General features: G+C 43.9%; 1 protein-coding gene across 1 annotated transcript in view; it reads left to right on the top strand.

The window, feature by feature from the left end:
• LOC128696603 (solute carrier family 22 member 7) overlaps positions 1-24,861 on the top strand; it is a 360,956-nt gene that overhangs the window by 37,202 nt on the left and 298,893 nt on the right. The window contains exon 2 of the mRNA XM_070094771.1: positions 20,909-21,105. Coding sequence (XP_069950872.1) covers positions 20,909-21,105 — 197 coding nt within the window. The remainder of the gene's footprint in view (positions 1-20,908; positions 21,106-24,861) is intronic.

The raw sequence follows: 24,861 nt of genomic DNA, 5'->3' as shown, positions 1-24,861 counted from the left end.
GGAGGCGCAGCCAGTGGCCACCAATGGCCCTCCAAAATTACAACTACTGATGCCAATAACAAAATCCCCCCAACAAACACAGGATACAACCTCGTTCATATTTGCTAATATACAGGGCCTTAAGCCATCCACCAACAACAAAATACCTTTTATCAGTGGACTTCTAGTGGAGTCTAATGCAATGTTTGCAGCCTTCACAGAGACTCACACAAAAGATCACTTTGACAGTGAAATATGGATAAGTGGTTACAACCTTTTTAGATGCGACAGAAAAAAACAGGCAACAAGGGGGGGTTGGCCTGTATATCAAAGAGTCCCTTATCTGCACGGAGTTGCTGAACACCACAAATGAGGTAGTTGAAGTTCTATCAATAAAGATCGAGAACCAAAACCTAGTCATTGTGGTTGTATACAAGCCACCAGATGCAACCTCACAACAGTTCAAGGAACAGCTACTGAAAATCGATTACTGTTTGGAAAACCTTCCAGCTCCATCCCCAAACATCTTACTGCTTGGTGATTTCAATCTAAGGCATACAAAATGGAAGAATGTAGCAAATAATGTTATAGCTGAAACAATCCCCGGAGGTAGCGCAGATGAAAGGTCACACACACATGAGCTACTAAGTCTCTGCGAAAAACACACCTTAAGCCAGCAGATAGTGGAGCCAACAAGACTAGAAAACACACTTTACCTTATCTTCACAAATAATGAGGACCTGATAAGAGACATAAGAATATCAAAAACAACTAATTCCGATCACAATCTAATCGAAGTCCAGACGTACATGCATAGGGATCCTGAACAGCAGAATGCATGTACCTGTGAAGGTGTCTTCACAAAATACAATTTCAACAACAAGAACATCAACTGGGACCAGGTAAACCATGTCCTAAACGAAACATGTTGGGAAGATGTCTTAAATGACATGGATCCAAACCAGTGCCTTGAAAGGATCAACTTCCTGGTAGCCGAAGCATGTTCTAGGCATATTCCCCTAAGAAAGAAGAAGAGCAGGAGTAAACTGGAGAGAAAAAGACGCTCCCTCTACAGAAGACGACGAAGAGTCACTGAGCTCCTCAGGAGTGCTAGAATATCTGATACACGAAAGGAGGCGCTGACCAGGGAAGTGGAAACTATCGAACTTAAGCTAAATGACTCCTACAGGAACCAGGAGAGGCAGGAGGAACTTAAAGCTATTAGTGAAATTGAAAGAAATTCAAAATATTTCTTTTCATATGCCAAAAACAAGGCAAATACCACATCTAGTATCGGGCCCTTACTCAGACAGGATGGGACTTACACAGATGACAACAAGGAAATGAGTGAAATATTGAAATCCCAGTACGACTCTGTGTTTAGTGAACCACTAATCGGTCTGAGGATCGACGACCCAAATGATTTCTTCATGAATGAGCCTCAAAACTCCATAAATGTATGCCAGATTTCCGACATTACTCTAACTCCGATAGATTTCGAAAAAGCCACTGACAACATGCCTATGCACTCAGCCCCGGGCCCAGACTCGTGGAACTCTGTTTTCATTAAGAACTGCAAGAAACCCCTCTCGCATTCCCTAAGTACACTATGGAGGAGGAGCTTGGACATGGGTGAAATTCCACAGTCACTTAAAACAACGGATATAGCCCCACTCCATAAAGGTGGCAGCAAAGCATTAGCTAAGAACTATAGACCAATAGCTCTGACGTCCCACATCATAAAAATCTTTGAAAGAGTAGAGTGCTAAGAAGCAGGATTGCAAATCACCTGGATTCCCAAAATCTGCACAATCCAGGGCAACATGGGTTCAGGGCAGGTCGCTCCTGCCTCTCACAACTACTGGATCACTATGACATGGCCTTGGATGCACTGGAAGAAAATCAGAATGCAGATGTAATATACACAGACTTTGCAAAAGCATTTGACAAATGCGACCATGGCGTAATAGCCCACAAAATACGTGCTAAAGGAATAACTGGGAAAGTGGGGAGATGGATCTTCAACTTCCTAACAAATCGAACACAAAGAGTAGTGGTCAACAGAGTTAAATCGGAGGCTGCCATAGTGAAGAGCTCTGTTCCACAAGGCACAGTACTCGCCCCCATCTTATTCCTTATCCTCATATCAGATATAAACAGAGATATACACCACAGCACCGTATCATCTTTTGCGGATGATACTAAGATCTGCATGAGGCTGTCATCTGCTGAGGACGCGGTTAACCTCCAAGAAGATATAAACAAAGTTTTCCAGTGGGCAACGGTAAACAATATGATGTTCAATGAGGACAAATTCCAACTACTCCGTTATGGAAAACTGGATGAGATAATAACTAGAACAGAGTATACTACTGACTCCGGCCATACAATAGAGCGGAAAAATAATGTAAGGGACCTGGGAGTAGTAATGTCTGAGGATCTCACTTTCAAGGATCACAACAGTGCCACGATCGCACGTGCAAAGAAAATGATAGGATGGATAATGAGAACTTTCAAAACGAGAGATGCCAAGCCCATGATGATCCTTTTCAAATCACTTGTTCTCTCTAGGCTGGAATACTGCTGTACATTAACATGTCCATTCAAAGCAGGTGAAATCGCAGATCTAGAGAGTGTACAGAGATCCTTTACTGCACATATAAGTTCTGTCAAGCACCTTAACTACTGGGAACGCTTGGAAGCACTTGACTTGTACTCGTTGGAACGCAGGAGGGAGAGATATATCATAATCTACACTTGGAAAATCTTGGAAGGAATGGTCCCAAATCTGCACACAGAAATCACTCCCTACGAAAGTAAAAGACTGGGCAGGCGATGCAAAATGCCCCCAATAAAAAGTAGGGGCGCCATTGGTACACTAAGAGAAAACACCATAAGTGTCCGGGGCCCAAAACTGCTCAACGGCCTCCCATCAAGCATTAGGGGAATTGCCAATAAACCCCTGGCTGCCTTCAAGAGAGAGCTGGACAGATACCTAAAGTCAGTGCTGGATCAGCCGGGCTGTGGCTCGTACGTTGGACTGCGTGCGGCCAGCAGTAACAGCCTAGTTGATCAGGCCCTGATTCATCGGGAGGCCTGGTCATGGACCGGGCCGCGAGGGCGTTGATCCCCGGAATAACCTCCAGGTAACCTCCAGGTAACACCATCACCCCGCTTTCTCACAACACACAAATTACACAATAACCACGGCTTACAACACACTTTACACAATTTCCTCGGCTTACTCACAACACACATTACTCAATTACTCCTGCTTACTCACAACACACATTACACAGTTACCCCGGCTTATTCACAACACACACATTTCACCATTACTTCGGTTTACTCATAACACATATTACACCATTTCTTCGGCTTAATCACAACAGACATATTGCACCATCACCCCGGCTTAATCACAACATACATTACACCTCCACGGCTTACTCACAACACACATTGCACAATTATCCCCGCTTATTCACAACACACATTACACAGTTACCCAGGCTTACTCACCACGCACATTACACCATTACCCCGGCTTACTCACAACACACATTTCACAATTACCCCGGCTTACTCACAACACACATTACACAATTACCCCGGCTTACTCACAACACGCATTACTCAATTAACCCGGCTTACTCACAACACACATTTCACAATTACCCCGGCTTACTCACAACACACATTACGCAATTACCCCGGCTTACTCACAACACACACATAACACCATAACCCCGGCTTTCTCACAACACACAAATTACACAATTACTCCGGCTTACAACACACATTACGCAATTACCTCGGCTTAATCACAACACACATTTCACAATTACCCCGGCTTACTCGCAACACACATTACACAATTACCCCGGCTTACTCGCAACACACAAATTACAACATTACCCCGGCTTACTCACAACACACATTACACAATTACCCCGGCTTACTCGCAACACACAAATTACAACATTACCCCGGCTTACTCACAACACACACATTGCACAATTACCCCGGCTTACTCGCAACACACAAATTACAACATTACCCCGGCTTATTCACAACACACACATTACACCATTATGCGTCTTAGTCACAACACACACATATCACTATTTCTCCGGCTTACTCACAATACACACATTACACCATTAAGCGTCTTACTCACAACACACACATACCACTATTTCCCCGGCTTACTCACAATACACACATTACACCATTAAGCGTCTTACTCACAACACACACATAGCACTATTTCTCCGGCTTACTCACAACACATACATTACACCATTACGCCGGCTTAATCACAACACACACATATTTCGCCATTACCCCGGCTTAGTCACAGCATACACATTACACCATTACCCGTCTTACTCACAACACGCACATTCCACTATTTCCTCGGCTTACTCAGAGCACGCACATTACACCATTACCCGTCTAACTCACAACGCACACACTCCATTCTTTCCTCGGCTTTCTCACAGCACATACATTTCGCCATTACCCGATTTACTCACAACACACACATTCCACTATTTCACCGGCTTACTCACAGCACACACATTTCCCCATTTCCCGTCTAACTCACAACACACACGTTCCACTCTTTCCCCGGCTTACTCAGAGCACACACATTTAGCAATTATCCAGCTTACTCACAACACACACATTACACCATTACCCGTCGAACTCACAACATACACATTCCACTATTTTTCGGCTTACTCACAGCACACACATTACACCATTACCCCGGCCTACTCACAACACACATTACACAATTACCCAGGCTTACTCTCAACACACATTACACATTTACCCCGGCTTACTCACAACTAACATTACACAATTACCCCGGCTTACTCACAACACACATTACACAATTACCCCGCTCACTCACAACACATATTACACAATTAATCCGGCTTACTCACAACACACATTACACAATTACCCCGCTCACTCACAACACATATTACACAATTAATCCGGCTTACTCACAACACACATTACACAATTACCCCGGCTTACTCACAGCACACGTTACACAATTACTCCGGCTTACTCACAACACACACACAACACAATTACCCCGGCTTTTTCACAATATGCAGTACTCAATTACCCCGGCTTTCTCTCAACTCACATTACACCATTACCCTGGCTTACTCACAACACACATTACACAAATTCCCCGGATTATTAACAGCACACATTTCACAATCACCTCGGCTTACTCCCAACACACATTTCACAATTACCCCGGCTTACTTTAAACACACATTACAGAATTACCACGGCTTACAACACGCACATTACACCATTACTTCCGCTTACTCATAACACATATTACACAATTTCTTCGGCTTACTCACAACAGACATATTACACAATCACCCCGGCTTACTCAGAACGCACAATACACCTCCCCGGCTTACTCACAACACACATTGCACAATTATCCCCGCTTACTCACAACACACATTACACAGTTACTCTGGCTTACTTGCAACACTCATTACACAATTATCCTGGCTTACTCATAGCACACATTACACCTTCCCGGCTTACTCGCAACACACATTGCACAATTACCCCCGCTTACTCACAACGCACATTACACAGTTACTCTGGCTTACTCACAACACACATTACACCATTACCCCGGCTTATTCACAACACACATTACGCACTTACCCCGGCTTACTCACAACACACACAAAACACCATTACCCCGGCTTACTCACAACACACATTACACAATTGCCCCGGCTTACTTGCAACACACATTACACATTTACCCCGGCAAACTCACGACACACATTACAAAATTACCCCGGCTTACTCAAAAAACACATTACGCAATTACCCCGGCTTACTCACAACACACACATAACACCATCACCCCGGCTTACTCACAACACACATTACACAATTACCCCGGCTTACTCGCAACACACAAATTACAACATTTCCCCGGCTTACTCACAATACACACATTACACCATTAAGCGTCTTACTCACAACACACACATACCACTATTTCCCCGGCTTACTCACAACACATACATTACACCATTACGCCAGCTTAATCACAACACACATATTTCGCCATTGCTCCGGCTTACTCACAGCACACACATTACACCATTACCCGTCTAACTCACAACACACACATTCCACTCTTTCCTCGGCTTACTCACAGCATACACATTACACCATTACCCGTCTTACTCACAACACACACATTCCACTATTTCCTCGGCTTTCTCACAGCACTCACATTACACTATTAACCGTATAACTCACAACACACACATTCCACTATTTCCTCGGCTTTCTCACAGCACACACATTACACCATTACCCGTCTAACTCACAAAACACACATTCCACTCTTTCCCCGGCTTACTCACAGCACACACATTACACCATTACCCGGGCTTACTCACTTCACATATTACACAATTACCCAGGGTTACTCACAACACACATTACAAAATTACTCTGGCTTACTCACAACACACATTACAAAATTACTCTGGCTTACTCACAACACACATTACAAAATTACTCTGGCTTACTCACAACACACATTACAAAATTACTCTGGCTTACTCACAACACACATTACAAAATTACTCTGGCTTACTCACAACACACATTACAAAATTACTCTGGCTTACTCACAACACACATTACAAAATTACTCTGGCTTACTCACAACACACATTATACAATTCCTCCCGTTTTCCCTCAACACACATTACTCCATTACCCCGGCTTACTCAAAACACACATTACACAACTTTCCCGGCTTTCTCACAACACACATTACACAGTTACCCCGGCTTACTCACAACACACAATACACAATTACCCCAGCTTACTCGCAACACACAAATTACAACATTACCCCGGCTTATTCACATCACACACATTACACCATTTAAGCGTCTTACTCACAACACACACATACTTCTATTTCCCCGGCTTACTCACAATACACACATTACTCCATTAAGCGTCTCACAACACACACATACCAATATTTCCCCGGGTTATTCACAACACATACATTACACCATTACGCCGGCTTAATTACAACACACACATATATCGCCATTACCCCGGCTTAGTCACAGCACACACATTACACCATTACCCTTCTAACTCACAACACACACATTCCACTCTTTCCTTGGCTTACTCACAGGATACACATTACACCATTACCCGTCTTACTCACAACACACATATTCCACTATTTCCTCGGCTTAGAGCACACACATTACACCATTACCCGTCTAACTCACAACACACACACTCCAGTCTTCTCGGCTTTCTCACAGCACACACATTTCGCCATTACCCGGTTTACTCACAACACACACATTCCACTCTTTCCCCGGCTTACTCACAGCACACACATTTCGCTATTATCCAGCTTACTCACAACACACTCCTTACACCATTACCCTTCGATCTCACAACATACACATTCCACTATTTTTCGACTTACTCACAGCACACACATTTCGCCATTACCCGGCTTTTTCTCAACACACACATTCCACTATTTCTCCGGCTTACTCACAGCACACACATTACACCATTACCCCGGCTTACTCTCAACACACATTACACATTTACCCCGGCTTACTCACAACACACATTACACAATTACTCTGGCTTACTCACAACACACATTACACAATTACCCCGGCTTACTCACAACACACATTACACAATTACCCCGGCTTACTCACAACACACATTACACAATTACTCTGGCTTACTCACGACACACATTACACAGTTACCCCGGCTTACTCACAATACGCATTACTCAATTACCCCGGCTTTCTCACAACACACATTACACAATTCCTTCCGTTTACTCTCAACACACACTACACCATTACCCTGGCTTACTCACAACACACATTACACAACTTCCCCGGCTTTCTCACAACACACATTACACAATTTCCACGGATTATTCACAACACACATTACACCATTACCCTGGCTTACTCACAACACACATTACACAACTTCCCCGGCTTTCTCACAACACACATTACACAATTACCCCGGCTTACTCACAACAGACATATTACACCATCACCCCGGCTTAGTCACAACATACATTACACCTTCCCGGCTTACTCACAACGCACATTGCACAATTACCCCGGCTTACTCACAGCACACATTACACCTTCCCGGCTTACTCACAACACATATTACACAATTACCCCGGCTTACTACTAACACGTATTACTCAATTACCCCGGCTTACTCACAACACACATTTCACAATTACCCCGGCTTACTCACAACACATATTACACAATTACCCATGGTTACACAAAACACACATTACACAATTACCCCGGCTTACTCACAACACACATTTCACAATTACCCCGGCTTACTCACAACACACATTACACAATTACCCATGGTTACACAAAACACACATTACACAATTACCCCGGCTTACTCACAACACATACTTTGCACCATTACGCCAACTTACTCACAACACACACTTTCCACTATTTTCCCGGCTTGCTCACAACACAATCATTACACCATTACCCGGCTTACTCACAACACACACGTTACACCATCAACCGGCTTACTAACAGCACACACATTACACTATTACCCCGCTTACTAACAACACACGCATTACACCAGTACCCGGCTTACTAACAACACACACATTACACCATTACCGGCTTACTCAGAACACACGCATTACACCATTAACCGGCTTAGTACCAACACACACGTTACACCATTACCCGGCTTACTCGCAACACTCACATTACACCATTACCCGGCTTATTAACAACACACACATTACACCATTAACCGGCTTACTAACAGCACTCACATTACACCGTTACCCGGCTTACTAACAACACGCACAGTACATCATTACCCGACTAACAACACTCACAGTTCACCATTACCCGGCTTACTCACAACACACACATTACACCATTACCCGGCTTACTAACAACACTCACATTACACCATTACCCGGCTTACTAACAACACTCACATTACACCATTACCCGGCTTACTAACAACACACACATTGCACCATTACCCGGCTTACTAACAGCACTCACATTACACCATTACCCGGCTTACTAACAACACTCACATTACTCCATTACCCGGCTTACTAACAAAACACACATTACACCATTACCCGGCTTACTAACAACACACACATTACACCATTACCCGGCTTACTAACAACACTCACATTACTCCATTACCCGGCTTACTAACAACACTCACATTACTCCATTACCCGGCTTACTAACAAAACACACATTACACCATTACCCGGCTTACTAACAACACTCACATTACACCATTACCCGGCTTACTAACAACACTCACATTGCTCCATTACCCGGCTTACTAACAAAACACACATTACACCATTACCCGGCTTACTAACAACACTCACATTACACCATTACCCGGCTTACTCACAACACTCACATTACACCATTACCCGGCTTACTAACAACACTCACATTACTCCATTACCCGGCTTACTAACAAAACACACATTACACCATTACCCGGCTTACTAACAACACTCACATTACACCATTACCCGGCTTACTCACAACACTCACATTACACCATTACCCGGCTTACTAACAAAACACACATTACACCATTACCCGGCTTACTAACAACACTCACATTACAACTTTACCCGGCTTACTATGAGCACTCACATTACACCATTTCCCGGCTTACTAACAAAACACACATTACACCATTACCCGGCTTACTAACAACACTCACATTACACCATTTTCCGGCTTGCTAACAACACACTCACATTACACCATTACCCGGCTTACTAACAACACTCACATTACACCATTACCCGGCTTACTAACAACACTCACATTACACTATTACCCGGCTTACTAACAACACACGCATTACACCAGTACCCGGCTTACTAACAACACACACATTACACCATTACCGGCTTACTCAGAACACACGCATTACACCATTAACCGGCTTAGTACCAACACACACGTTACACTATTACCCGGCTTACTCGCAACACTCACATTACACCATTACCCGGCTTATTAACAACACACACATTACACCATTAACCGGCTTACTAACAGCACTCACATTACACCGTTACCCGGCTTACTAACAACACGCACAGTACATCATTACCCGACTAACAACACTCACAGTTCACCATTACCCGGCTTACTCACAACACACACATTACATCATTACCCGGCTTACTCACAACACACACATTTCACCATTATGAAGCTTACTCACAACAATCACATTACACCATTACCCTGCTTACTAACAAAACACACATTACACCATTACCCGGCTTTCTAACAACACTCACATTACACCATTACCCGGCTTACTCACAACACTCACATTACACCATTACCCGGCTTAATAACAACACTCACATTACTCCATTACCCGGCTTACTAACAAAACACACATTACACCATTACCCGGCTTACTAACAACACTCACATTACACCATTACCCGGCTTACTCACAACACTCACATTACACCATTACCCGGCTTACTAACAAAACACACATTACACCATTACCCGGCTTACTAACAACACTCACATTACAACTTTACCCGGCTTACTATGAACACTCACATTACACCATTACCCGGCTTACTAACAACACTCACATTACACCATTACCCGGCTTACTAACAACACTCACATTACACCATTTTCCGGCTTACTAACAACACTCACATTACACCATTACCCGGCTTACTATCAACACTCACATTACACCATTTCCCGGCTTACTAACAACACTCACATTACACCATTACCCGGCTTACTAACAACACTCACATTACACCATTACCCGGCTTACTAACAACACTCACATTACACCATTTTCCGGCTTACTAACAACACTCACATTACACCATTACCCGGCTTACTATCAACACTCACATTACACCATTACCCGGCTTACTAACAACACTCACATTACACCATTACCCGGCTTACTAACAACACTCACATTACACCATTACCCGGCTTACTATCAACACTCACATTACACCATTTCCTGGCTTACTAACAACACTCACATTACACAATTACCCGGCTTACTAACAACACTCACATTACACAATTACCCGGCTTACTAACAACACTCACATTACACCATTACTCCAGCACTACACACGTACAGTCACTTCAGCACTACACAACCTTCTTCACGGATGCTGCAACTAACCCATCCCATTGGGAAGGACCTACTTCCACTGTGGAATCCCGCCTACCAGTGACTGCCCTCGTCTGCTGCACGTCCCATTCCACTGACGCCTATATAACCGCCAGTCTTCTTGTCTTTGCTCCAGATTCTCCTCCACCACGATGCTGTGAACACTAACTCCAAGGCTGAGGGGCTCATTACCTCATCTTTTGTATATAGTTCTACTGTCTTCTAATTATGTTCTGGGATCTGTATTGATAAAGCCACTGGATGGTGAAGCGTCTACAATAAATATATCTAGACGTTGCACAAGTGTCTTAACTTTCATCTTGTCGGTATTTTATGCCTTTCTTGCACAAACTCCAGGATTGTATTATTGATACAGGATCATATTATTCGTACCAGGATTACATTATTGTTACCAGGACTAAACTACTGGTACCAGGGTAACATTATTGTTACCAGGACTAAACTACTGGTACCAGGGTAACATTATTGTTACCAGGACTAAACTTCTGGTACCAGGGTAACATTATTGTTATCAGGACTAAACTACTGGTACCAGGGTAACATTATTGTTACCAGGACTAAACTACTGGTACCAGGGTAACATTATTGTTACCAGGACTAAACTACTGGGACCAGGGTAACATTATTGTTACCAGGACTAAACTACTGGTACCAGGGTAACATTATTGTTACCAGGACTAAACTACTGGGACCAGGGTAACATTATTGTTACCAGGACTAAACTACTGGTACCAGGGTAACATTATTGTTACCAGGACTAAACTACTGGTACCAGGGTAACATTATTGTTACCAGGACTAAACTACTGGGACCAGGGTAACATTATTGTTACCAGGACTAAACTACTGGTACCAGGGTAACATTATTGTTACCAGGACTAAACTACTGGTACCAGGATTACATTATTGTTACCAGGACTAAACTACTGGTACCAGGGTAACATTATTGTTACCAGGACTAAACTACTGGTACCAGGGTAACATTATTGTTACCAGGACTAAACTACTGGTACCAGGGTAACATTATTGTTACCAGGACTAAACTACTGGTACCAGGGTAACATTATTGTTACCAGGACTAAACTACTGGGACCAGGGTAACATTATTGTTACCAGGACTAAACTACTGGTACCAGGAATACATTATTGTTACCAGGACTAAACTACTGGTACCAGGGTAACATTATTGTTATCAGGATTACATTATTATTACCAGGGTTACATTATTGTTACCAGGATTACACTATTGAAACCAAGATCACATTATTGTTACCATGGTTACATTTTTGGTACCAATATTACATTATTGTTACCAGGATTACATTATTGATACCAGGATTACTTTATTGTTATCAGGATTACATTATTGTTTCCAGGGTTACATTATTGGTACCAGGATTACGTTACTGCTACCAGGATTACATTATTGGTACCAGGATTACATTATTGTTACTAGAGTTCCATTATTGTTACCAGGGTTACATTATTGTTACCAGGGTTACATTATTGTTACCAGGATTACATTATTGTTACTAGAGTTCCATTATTGTTACCAGGGTTACATTATTGTTACCAGGGTTACATTATTGTTTCCAGGGTTACATTATTGTTACCAGGATTACATTACAGCTTTGAAGCAGCTGGCTGATAGAGAGGCTCTGTAGTTATCAGGAGCAGCTGTCAGCAGAGAGGCTCTGTAGTTTTCAGAAGCAGCTGTCAGATAGAGAGGCTCTGGCGTTATCAGAAGCAGCTGTCAGATAGAGAGGCTCAGGAGTTATCAGAAGCAGCTGTCAGCAGAGAGGCTCTGTAGTTTTCAGAAGCAGCTGTCAGCAGAGAGGCTCTGTAGTTATCAGAAGCAGCTGTCAGATAGAGAGGCTCAGGAGTTATCAGAAGCAGCTGTCAGCAGAGAGGCTCTGTAGTTTTCAGAAGCAGCTGTCAGCAGAGAGGCTCTGTAGTTATCAGAAGCAGCTGTCAGATAGAGAGGCTCTGGTGTTATCAGAAGCAGCTGTCAGATAGAGAGGCTCTGGAGTTATCAGAAGCAGCTGTCAGATAGAGAGGCTCTGGAGTTATCAGAATCAGCTGTCAGATAGAGAGGCTCTGGTGTTATCAGAAGTAGCTGTCAGGTAGAGAGGCTCTGGTGTTATCAGAAGCAGCTGTCAGCAGAGAGGCTCTGGAGTTATCAGAAGCAGCTGTCAGCAGAGATGCTCTGGAGTTATCAGAAGCAGCTGTCAGATAGAGAGGCTCTGGTGTTATCAGAAGTAGCTGTCAGGTAGAGAGGCTCTGGTGTTATCAGAAGCAGCTGTCAGCAGAGAGGCTCTGGAGTTATCAGAAGCAGCTGTCAGCAGAGATGCTCTGGAGTTATCAGAATCAGCTGTCAGCAGAGAGGCTCTGGAGTTATCAGAAGTAGCTGTCAGCAGAGAGGCTCTGGAGTTATCAGAAGCAGCTGTCAGCAGAGAGGCTCTGGAGTTATCAGAAGCAGCTGTCAGCAGAGAGGCTCTGTCTGGAGTTATCAGAAGCAGCTGTCAGGTAGAGAGGCTCTGTCTGGAGTTATCAGAAGTAGCTGTCAGCAGAGAGGCTCTGGAGTTATCAGAAGTAGCTGTCAGCAGAGAGGCTCTGGAGTTATCAGAAGTAGCTGTCAGCTGAGAGGCTCTGGAGTTATCAGAAGTAGCTGTCAGCAGAGAGGCTCTGGAGTTATCAGAAGTAGCTGTCAGCAGAGAGGCTCTGGAGTTATCAGAAGTAGCTGTCAGCAGAGAGGCTCTGGAGTTATCAGAAGCAACTGTCAGCAGAGAGGCTCTGGAGTTATCAGAAGCAGCTGTCAGCAGAGAGGCTCTGGAGTTATCAGAAGTAGCTGTCAGCTGAGAGGCTCTGGAGTTATCAGAAGTAGCTGTCAGCAGAGAGGCTCTGGAGTTATCAGAAGTAGCTGTCAGCTGAGAGGCTCTGGAGTTATCAGAAGTAGCTGTCAGCAGAGAGGCTCTGGAGTTATCAGAAGTAGCTGTCAGCAGAGAGGCTCTGGAGTTATCAGAAGTAGCTGTCAGCAGAGAGGCTCTGGAGTTATCAGAAGTAGCTGTCAGCAGAGAGGCTCTGGAGTTATCAGAAGCAACTGTCAGCAGAGAGGCTCTGGAGTTATCAGAAGCAGCTGTCAGCAGAGAGGCTCTGGAGTTATCAGAAGTAGCTGTCAGCAGGGAGGCTCTGGAGTTATCAGAAGTAGCTGTCAGCTGAGAGGCTCTGGAGTTATCAGAAGTAGCTGTCAGCAGAGAGGCTCTGGAGTTATCAGAAGTAGCTGTCAGCTGAGAGGCTCTGGAGTTATCAGAAGTAGCTGTCAGCAGAGAGGCTCTGGAGTTATCAGAAGTAGCTGTCAGCTGAGAGGCTCTGGAGTTATCAGAAGTAGCTGTCAGCAGAGAGGCTCTGGAGTTATCAGAAGTAGCTGTCAGCTGAGAGGCTCTGGAGTTATCAGAAGTAGCTGTCAGCTGAGAGGCTCTGGAGTTATCAGAAGCAACTGTCAGCAGAGAGGCTCTGGAGTTATCAGAAGTAGCTGTCAGCTGAGAGGCTCTGGAGTTATCAGAAGTAGCTGTCAGCAGAGAGGCTCTGGAGTTATCAGAAGCAACTGTCAGCAGAGAGGCTCTGGAGTTATCAGAAGCAGCTGTCAGCAGAGAGGCTCTGGAGTTATCAGAAGCAACTGTCAGCAGAGAGGCTCTGTCTGGAGTTATCAGAAGCAGCTGTCAGCAGAGAGGCTCTGTCTGGAGTTATCAGAAGCAGCTGTCAGCAGAGAGGCTCTGGAGTTATCAGAAGCAGCTGTCAGCAGAGAGGCTCTGGAGTTATCAGAAGCAGCTGTCAGCAGAGAGGCTCTGGAGTTATCAGAAGTAGCTGTCAGCAGAGAGGCTCTGGAGTTATCAGAAGTAGCTGTCAGCAGAGAGGCTCTGGAGTTATCAGAAGTAGCTGTCAGCAGAGAGGCTCTGGAGTTATCAGAAGCAACTGTCAGCAGAGAGGCTCTGGAGTTATCAGAAGCAGCTGTCAGCAGAGAGGCTCTGGAGTTATCAGAAGCAGCTGTCAGCAGAGAGGCTCTGGAGTTATCAGAAGCAGCTGTCAGCAGAGAGGCTCTGTCTGGAGTTATCAGAAGTAGCTGTCAGCAGAGAGGCTCTGGAGTTATCAGAAGTAGCTGTCAGCAGAGAGGCTCTGTCTGGAGTTATCAGAAGTAGCTGTCAGCAGAGAGGCTCTGGAGTTATCAGAAGTAGCTGTCAGCAGAGAGGCTCTGTCTGGAGTTATCAGAAGTAGCTGTCAGCAGAGAGGCTCTGGAGTTATCAGAAGTAGCTGTCAGCAGAGAGGCTCTGTCTGGAGTTATCAGAAGTAGCTGTCAGCAGAGAGGCTCTGGAGTTATCAGAAGTAGCTGTCAGCAGAGAGGCTCTGTCTGGAGTTATCAGAAGTAGCTGTCAGCAGAGAGGCTCTGGAGTTATCAGAAGTAGCTGTCAGCAGAGAGGCTCTGTCTGGAGTTATCAGAAGTAGCTGTCAGCAGAGAGGCTCTGGAGTTATCAGAAGTAGCTGTCAGCAGAGAGGCTCTGGAGTTATCAGAAGTAGCTGTCAGCAGAGAGGCTCTGTCTGGAGTTATCAGAAGTAGCTGTCAGCAGAGAGGCTCTGGAGTTATCAGAAGCAGCTGTCAGCAGAGAGGCTCTGTCTGGAGTTATCAGAAGTAGCTGTCAGCAGAGAGGCTCTGGAGTTATCAGAAGTAGCTGTCAGCAGAGAGGCTCTGTCTGGAGTTATCAGAAGTAGCTGTCAGCAGAGAGGCTCTGGAGTTATCAGAAGTAGCTGTCAGCAGAGAGGCTCTGGAGTTATCAGAAGTAGCTGTCAGCAGAGAGGCTCTGTCTGGAGTTATCAGAAGTAGCTGTCAGCAGAGAGGCTCTGGAGTTATCAGAAGCAGCTGTCAGCAGAGAGGCTCTGTCTGGAGTTATCAGAAGTAGCTGTCAGCAGAGAGGCTCTGGAGTTATCAGAAGTAGCTGTCAGCAGAGAGGCTCTGTCTGGAGTTATCAGAAGTAGCTGTCAGCAGAGAGGCTCTGGAGTTATCAGAAGTAGCTGTCAGCAGAGAGGCTCTGGAGTTATCAGAAGTAGCTGTCAGCAGAGAGGCTCTGTCTGGAGTTATCAGAAGTAGCTGTCAGCAGAGAGGCTCTGGAGTTATCAGAAGCAGCTGTCAGCAGAGAGGCTCTGGAGTTATCAGAAGTAGCTGTCAGCAGAGAGGCTCTGTCTGGAGTTATCAGAAGTAGCTGTCAGCAGAGAGGCTCTGGAGTTATCAGAAGTAGCTGTCAGCAGAGAGGCTCTGGAGTTATCAGAAGTAGCTGTCAGCAGAGAGGCTCTGTCTGGAGTTATCAGAAGTAGCTGTCAGCAGAGAGGCTCTGGAGTTATCAGAAGCAGCTGTCAGCAGAGAGGCTCTGTCTGGAGTTATCAGAAGTAGCTGTCAGCAGAGAGGCTCTGGAGTTATCAGAAGCAACTGTCAGCAGAGAGGCTCTGTCTGGAGTTATCAGAAGTAGCTGTCAGCAGAGAGGCTCTGGAGTTATCAGAAGCAGCTGTCAGCAGAGAGGCTCTGTCTGGAGTTATCAGAAGTAGCTGTCAGCAGAGAGGCTCTGGAGTTATCAGAAGCAGCTGTCAGCAGAGAGGCTCTGTCTGGAGTTATCAGAAGTAGCTGTCAGCAGAGAGGCTCTGGAGTTATCAGAAGCAACTGTCAGCAGAGAGGCTCTGGAGTTATCAGAAGCAGCTGTCTATTGTACTGAATATATATTATAATTGAATGTTATGTATATTAAGCAGACTTTCTATTGTAATGTATATGGTAACTTATCTTGGAGAGGATAACAACAGTTTTGGAGACTTTCTGTTGTAATATGATGCATGTGGTGTAGAATTTCAAGCTGCAGTTAAGGGACAGTCCCAGGGATTTTTCTTTCATTTTGTCTGGCAATGGGAGAATAGTTTATCATAACGTTTAGTTGGACATTTGTTGGTGTGTTCCCAGACATCATGTAGAAGGTTTTATCAATGTTAAACACGAGTTTACTGGTAATCATTCAGGTTATCTTTACTAGTTGTACTGATAACAGTGTTGTTGAGGGAATTTAGATTTGTGTGAGAGATGACAAAAGTTGTGTCGTCATCTAAGTTGCTCAGATATTTTATCTTACTTCAAACTTTATTGAATTTTTCCATGAAAAACTAATTATATTTTGATAATTATGGTTGTTGTCTTGTCGCATTATAACTGTATCAGCTACAAGTTTATGCTCTCATTATATTTTTATTATTGTTCTATACAAGGTTTGAATTAAACTTAATAAGACTTTTAAATAAAATTCTAAGTTGAATTACTCTTATAATAATTTTTATATTCTGATGCTGGATGATGTTACATCCGAAAAATGTTAATTATAAAGAAACTGGAAGTCGACTTAGACGGAATTTAACCTTGGTCATATTTAACCTTGGTCATATTTTGGTCATATTTAACCTTGGTCATATTTAACCTTGGTCATATTTAACCTTGGTCATATTTAACCTTGGTCATATTTAACCTTGGTCATATTTAACCTTGGTCATATTTAACCTTGGTCATATTTAACCTTGGTCATATTTAACCTTGGTCATATTTAACCTTGGTCATATTTAACCTTGGTCATACTTCTTATAATAAAGATTCCTTTCTCACGAGAAGCCACAATTGTTAATATATTTATGTGGTGCCGAATAGGTAAAACTTGCGATTTTGGCTTAAATAACAATGCTCTTCTTGCCTAATACGGCAAGCGAATATTTGTGTATGCGATAATTTTGCAAAAATTATTTTCAACCTAACGAAAAAATATATTTCCTTGTGTTTGTTTTATTATTAAATTATTGTAAACTTATCTAAACTGTATTTGGTTGGATTTAGCTAAATTAAATTACGCTTGTTATAATAAGGTCAGGTCAGCTTTTTTAGGTTCCTTGGGTAAAAAATTATTAATTTTTACATTAACATAAATGAAAAAATATATCTTTAAACATATATAAGAGAATTTTAGAGAGATACATGTCTAGTACATATTGTTATATGTTTGTCACTGATTATAATGTGAAAATCTCATCCAGCTCTTCAGAACTGGGGCACGGGCCCAAAATACAGCAGGCATTACCCCTCTGAACAGCAGCGCTGAGTCGCTGGAACAGACCTGGGATCTCTAATTAACCTGATGAGTCTTTTGCCTAGCTCCTTAAGGAACTTAGATGCATTCTTTCCCCATGAGCCAAGGGTCTCTGAGCCTATGGGAACAAACATATAATGATGGGCAAATTCTCCATATTTTCCAGACTTTTGGGACACCCTGAAGCTGGCAGCTGCTCCTCCTTCTTCCCTGGTGTATTGGAGATAGGTATCAGCCACGGTAGATGCACATGTGTAGTCCCACACCACCTGCTTACCGTCTGTCCAGGCTTGAAGTGTGATACCATCTGGACGCTTCTTGCTGCCATCAGATCTGCATAGTTGGGGTGGCTCCCTTACTGCTGGGAATCCGGCTGTTCTGAGGTTCCTCTTGATAATGTTATTAACCTCCTCAAGTCTTGCAATCTTTCCCTCGGATTTAGGGCACACAAGACCATGGTACTCGAATCGGTCTGCTGCTTCACTGCCACAAATACATCTGTGTTCAGCGAGAATAGGGGCGGCAAGTCGAAGGGCAACATCAATACAGATGGTCTGTGGGTCGAGCCATGTGTCAAGGCTGGAGTTGGGAACAGCCAACAGAAAGTCCCCTACATGAGGAGCTCTCACTGCCAGCAGGCGGGCTCTATCCTTCCCTGACACACTCTGAAGCATTGTTGAGGCTATTTTCTCCACTATCGGGCCATCCCAGTGCGATTGTTTGTAGTTGTTGGGGGGGAGCAGGTCTGGTTTCAGAGCCCGTTAGATTATCCCAGATCATGGCTCCGTCAATGAACTTTTGGTCCTGGACTCCAATCTTGTCCCTAAGATGTTCAGGGAGAATTGCTGCTACAAGCTCTCTGGATGCAATGCATGAGGACAGGAAAGCAGGTAATCCAATCTGTGATGATTTGCGGACACCAATGCCTCCTAGTCTGACTGGAAGTGTAGCTTGGTTCCACTGCCCATCTTCTAGAGTAAGGTTAAGTACTTTCTTAAAAATCTGCCTCAGGATACTGTCATATTCGTGCAGTATGGGGTTATCTTATGAAGGTGCTCATCTTAGTGAATATGTCAACCCTGGCAGACTCAAGCACTTTGTGAGAAGGTACAAGGCATCGTGGGTGTCAAGACTGCCTATTCGTCGTTCCATTCTCCTCAACTCTTCAAATTTCTTCCTGAGGATTGTGTCAATGACATCGCTTCCCAGAGGTGCTCCAAGCAAGACGATATTTGTAGGGGCAATGACTGATGCTCCTGGTAGTTTGGATCTCACTGAATTTATCACTTGTTGATTGAAATGATTTCACATTTGGATGGATTCAGGATGATACCCATTTCCTGTCCTCAGGTCATCACTTGTGTAAGATCACCTAAGAGGGACTCCTTTGTACCTGCTATTGTGCCATCATCCAGGAACCAGATGTTTAGCTCACTGGTCAGTCTGACTGTGATTTCCCTAACTGCTATACAGAAGAGAAATTGTGCAGGAGGATACCCTTGCTGGACACCCTCTGATGGTGTGATTTCATGCTCTCCAAACAGGAGCATTGATTCTTTGTTATATCCAGCTGAAACAAAGGGGAAGAGATCAGTGGGAAGAATATGTTAAGGAGTTAGATGTTGAAGAAAATGAGGCAGTGGTTTCATGCATTGGGCAGGGAAATATAATATCTTGTAGGAGTGAGGAAGAGTCAGATGTGAGAGTGGAAATATGTGAGGCCATAGGTAGAATGAAAGTGGGCAAAACTGCTGGGATAGATGGGATTAAGACAGAAAAATTAAGATCAGGTGATATAGTTTTAGTGTAGTTGATACCGGGGTAACTAGCTTTCAGCTGTGGTTTATCCTAGTTGGACTGTCTCTTGACACACCTGCTTGGGCTATTCTAAATTCCATTCTTCTTATTGCATTGCTCATGCAGTAAAGATTGCAATTATAGCACAAAGGGCCTAGAGCAAGATTCCTCCCTAGTGGTAGATAAATACCTATGGGAATATATAAATTATTATGCATATAGCTGGATTTTGTTTTATACTTTGATATCGTATAGAATCAGGTAGCCATAAAATTTCGGTGTACCAAATTTTACTGCATAAAAAACAGCAAAATGGCGGCGTGATGAACTTGCGAAGCCAAGTTCGAAATAAGAAGTTCCTTGGATGTGCTTACCTGATTCACATCCAACCTGGAAAATGGAGATCAATGAAGACGACAGGTTAATAAGGGGCCAGGATGCACCAAAACTTTGCCTGATTCCTTATCCAATTTTGAAGGCTATTTGTGAATTGTTGAAGTCCCATTATCGTGACTTATACTCATGTTTATTTGATTCACAAGTGTCATTTGATTTGCAAATGAAATTTATTGCTATCGTTGAACTTTACGGCATAATTAAGGTATTTTCAATTTGCAGCTACTGGAAGAAGTAGGAAATAATGGGAGGCACCAGAGACTGCTTTACTGGCTCTTCGTAGTGCCTATCAACTTTATCATCCCGTGGATAGCACTAACACCCATCTTCATGACCTCCACGCCCACCCACTGGTGTCACATACCTGGCCGCCCACTCAGTGTCACCCTTGACGACTGGAAGGAGTTTACCATTCCCAAGTAAGTGAGAAGATAACTAATCAGAATAAGAAGCTGTCAGTATCTTCATAGCTAAGATATATAATACTGACAAACTGAGAGAGATTTTGTCCTCTAGTAACTTTATCAATCTAATACAGGAACATGAAAATGGAGCATTTTATAGTGGAGCCAATGTGTTGTAGCAGCTTAACAAAGCTCCTGGAGAGCGAAACGTTGCCAAGCTGTTGTAACAGCTTAGCAAAGCTCCTGGAGAGCGAAACGTTGCCACAATAAAATGTCACATTAATTGTGCTTGTGTCCTTTTACCTAACAAATTGTCGGTAATTCTACCAACATTAATCCAACTTTGTTTGAAAGCCAAGTGGCAGATGAAGTTTAATGTGGATAAGTGTAAGGTACTTGCCCTTGGTAATGAAAATAACCCTCGAAGCTATAATCTAGGTGAAGTAGAGCTTGGTCATACAGAATGTGAAAAAGACTTGGGAGTCATGGTAAGCAGAAATCTAAAGCCAAGACAGCAGTGCCTAAGTGTGCGCAACAAGGCCAACAGATTACTGGGATTTATCTTAAGAAGTATTAGTAACAGAAGTTCAAAAGTTATTTTACAGCTCTATACATCACTAGTGAGGCCTCATTTAGATTATGCTGCTCAGTTTTGGTCTCCTTACTACAGGATGGATATAAGCTTATTGGAGAACATGCAGAGAAGAATGACTATAATGATTTACTGTGTAAGGAATCTCCCGTATGAAGATCGACTTAGAGCCTTGAATCTTCACTCTCTGGAGAGACGTAGAATGAGGGGAAATATCATCGAGGTGTATAGTGGATAATGGGCATAAATAAAGGTGATACTAATAAAATACTGAGGATATCGAATCAGGTAAAAACGAGAAATAACGGATTTAAGTTAGAAAAATTTAGATTTAAAAAGGACATTCGTAAGTACACGTACGGTGCAACATATTGTGCCTTGTATGCATAGTAACATGCAGCCTGACTCGAAGCATGTCAAGCGGTCGCCTGACAGGGTCGCACCCAGTGCGTCAACACCTACGATGCAAGGGATTGCTACGCCACAGACAAAGCAACAGTAGGGCGTGTCCTGGACACTACTAGCACTACAAGAGGAAGGGACGAGCCAAAAAGAAGTGGAAAAGCAGGACTCCACCAGCCTCCTCCCGCTCTCCAAAATGTTTACTCTGCTTTGGGCCCCTTTTTGTCACGAGTTTACAACAGTCCCCACCCAGAAACAGAGTTTGGGAACTCAAACTCTGTGAGAAGTGCCTGGGTGTCACCCAGGAAGTGACTGCAATCCCAGACATCTTAAGTCCTGAAGTACAAGAATATACATAACAATAGTCTGTCCCCGCTATACCCTGCATAGAGAACGGGAAGAAGTAGGTCACAGCTGACAACTGTCAACAGGTGTGAGGAGCTGCTCCTACCTCTCTCTAGCTCGTACACCTTGACTGCCCTCACTAATCTAAGTCGGACAGCCTTACCGGTAACGCGACTTGTAATTGTAAATGAGCATCTGAGTACACAAGGAATTGCCTTATTTAATTAAGGATCACAGATGTCCTTCATTCATCAGGGTTCGTTATAGGGACTGGCAGTAGCCTGGCACTATCAGGTGTTACTGGACCTGGCTGGGTTCTTCCAGTATCCTGGCAGCCCACCATACCAAATAACGAGCTTCACAGTCTGTCTGAGACAGTAATCCGAGAAAATTAACGCAGTGGTCATTGATCACCTACCTGCGAACATACACATAAAAGGTTAGCAAATAGCCATCACAACGTTAAAGGCTGCTGCTGTGGAACTAGTCAACCTTGACACTCAGACCAACAAGGTTGGTCCAGTCGACCTCTTAAATTAAAGTGATTACTACAGCAAGTTTATGTGTGGCACAGCCACAGTGGGTGAAATTTCCCTCCTAAACACAGGTGAGGGACATATGATATAGCCTGGTGGCTAAAGCTCTCGCTTCGCACGGCGAATGTCTGGGTTCAATTCTCAGTGGGGGTAGAAACATTGGGCGTGTTTCTTTACACCGGTTGTCTATGTTCACCATCAGTGAAATGGGTACCTGGGTGTTAGTGGACTGGTGTGGGTCGCATCCTGGGACAAAACTGACCAAATTTGATCGAAATACTCTGCATAACAAGCGGCTTTCTGTATAGTAGTATGATGTCACTGATAAACCATACCACGGGCGGGATTGAACCCGCGGTCAGAGTCTCAAAACACCAGACCGTCGCGTTAGCCACTGGACCAGCTAGCCACAGTGAGGGGACTTGAGCTAGAGTTTGTCACGGCCACGCTAGCTGGAGATTCGTCTATAAAAACTTGCATTTGTGGTCACTGTGGTGTTTATGCTAACCTTCCTATGGTGTAGAAATATACCTAGTTGGACGAATCTTATTGTGGCTAGCTGGTCTAGTGGTTAACGCGACGGTTACCTGGAGGTTACCTGGAGGTTATTCCGGGGATCAACGCCCCCGCGGCCCGGTCCATGACCAGGCCTCCCGATGGATCAGGGCCTGATCAACTAGGCTGTTACTGCTGGCCGCACGCAGTCCAACGTACGAGCCACAGCCCGGCTGATCCGGCACTGACTTTAGGTATCTGTCCAGCTCTCTCTTGAAGGCAGCCAGGGGTTTATTGGCAATTCCCCTAATGCTTGATGGGAGGCTGTTGAACAGTTTTGGGCCCCGGACACTTATGGTGTTTTCTCTTAGTGTACCAATGGCGCCCCTACTTTTTATTGGCGGCATTTTGCATCGCCTGCCCAGTCTTTTACTTTCGTAGGGAGTGATTTCAGTGTGCAGATTTGGGACCATTCCTTCCAAGATTTTCCAAGTGTAGATTATGATATATCTCTCCCTCCTGCGTTCCAACGAGTACAAGTCAAGTGCTTCCAAGCGTTCCCAGTAGTTAAGGTGCTTGACAGAACTTATACGTGCAGTAAAGGATCTCTGTACACTCTCTAGATCTGCGATTTCACCTGCTTTGAATGGAGATGTTAATGTACAGCAGTATTCCAGCCTAGAGAGAACAAGTGATTTGAAAAGGATCATCATGGGCTTGGCATCTCTCGTTTTGAAAGTTCTCATTATCCATCCTATCATTTTCTTTGCACGTGCGATCGTGGCACTGTTGTGATCCTTGAAAGTGAGATCCTCAGACATTACTACTCCCAGGTCCCTTACATTATTTTTCCGCTCTATTGTATGGCCGGAGTCAGTAGTATACTCTGTTCTAGTTATTATCTCCTCCAGTTTTCCATAACGGAGTAGTTGGAATTTGTCCTCATTGAACATCATATTGTTTACCGTTGCCCACTGGAAAACTTTGTTTATAACTTCTTGGAGGTTAACCACGTCCTCAGCAGATGACAGCCTCATGCAGATCCTAGTATCATCCGCAAAGGATGATACGGTGCTGTGGTGTATATCTCTGTTTATGTCTGATATGAGGATAAGGAATAAGATGGGGGCGAGTACTGTGCCTTGTGGAACAGAGCTCTTCACTATGGCAGCCTCCGATTTAACTCTGTTGACCACTACTCTTTGTGTTCGATTTGTTAGGAAGTTGAAGATCCATCTCCCCACTTTCCCAGTTATTCCTTTAGCACGTATTTTATGGGCTATTACGCCATGATCGCATTTGTCAAATGCTTTTGCAAAGTCTGTGTATATTACATCTGCATTCTGATTTTCTTCCAGTGCATCCAAGACCATGTCATAGTGATCCAGTAGTTGTGAGAGG

Source organism: Cherax quadricarinatus, chromosome 47, assembly GCF_038502225.1.
Source record: "Cherax quadricarinatus isolate ZL_2023a chromosome 47, ASM3850222v1, whole genome shotgun sequence".
Taxonomy (NCBI): domain Eukaryota; kingdom Metazoa; phylum Arthropoda; class Malacostraca; order Decapoda; family Parastacidae; genus Cherax; species Cherax quadricarinatus.
Note: the sequence above shows the minus strand (reverse complement) of the source record. Positions and strands in the feature narration are given on the sequence as shown.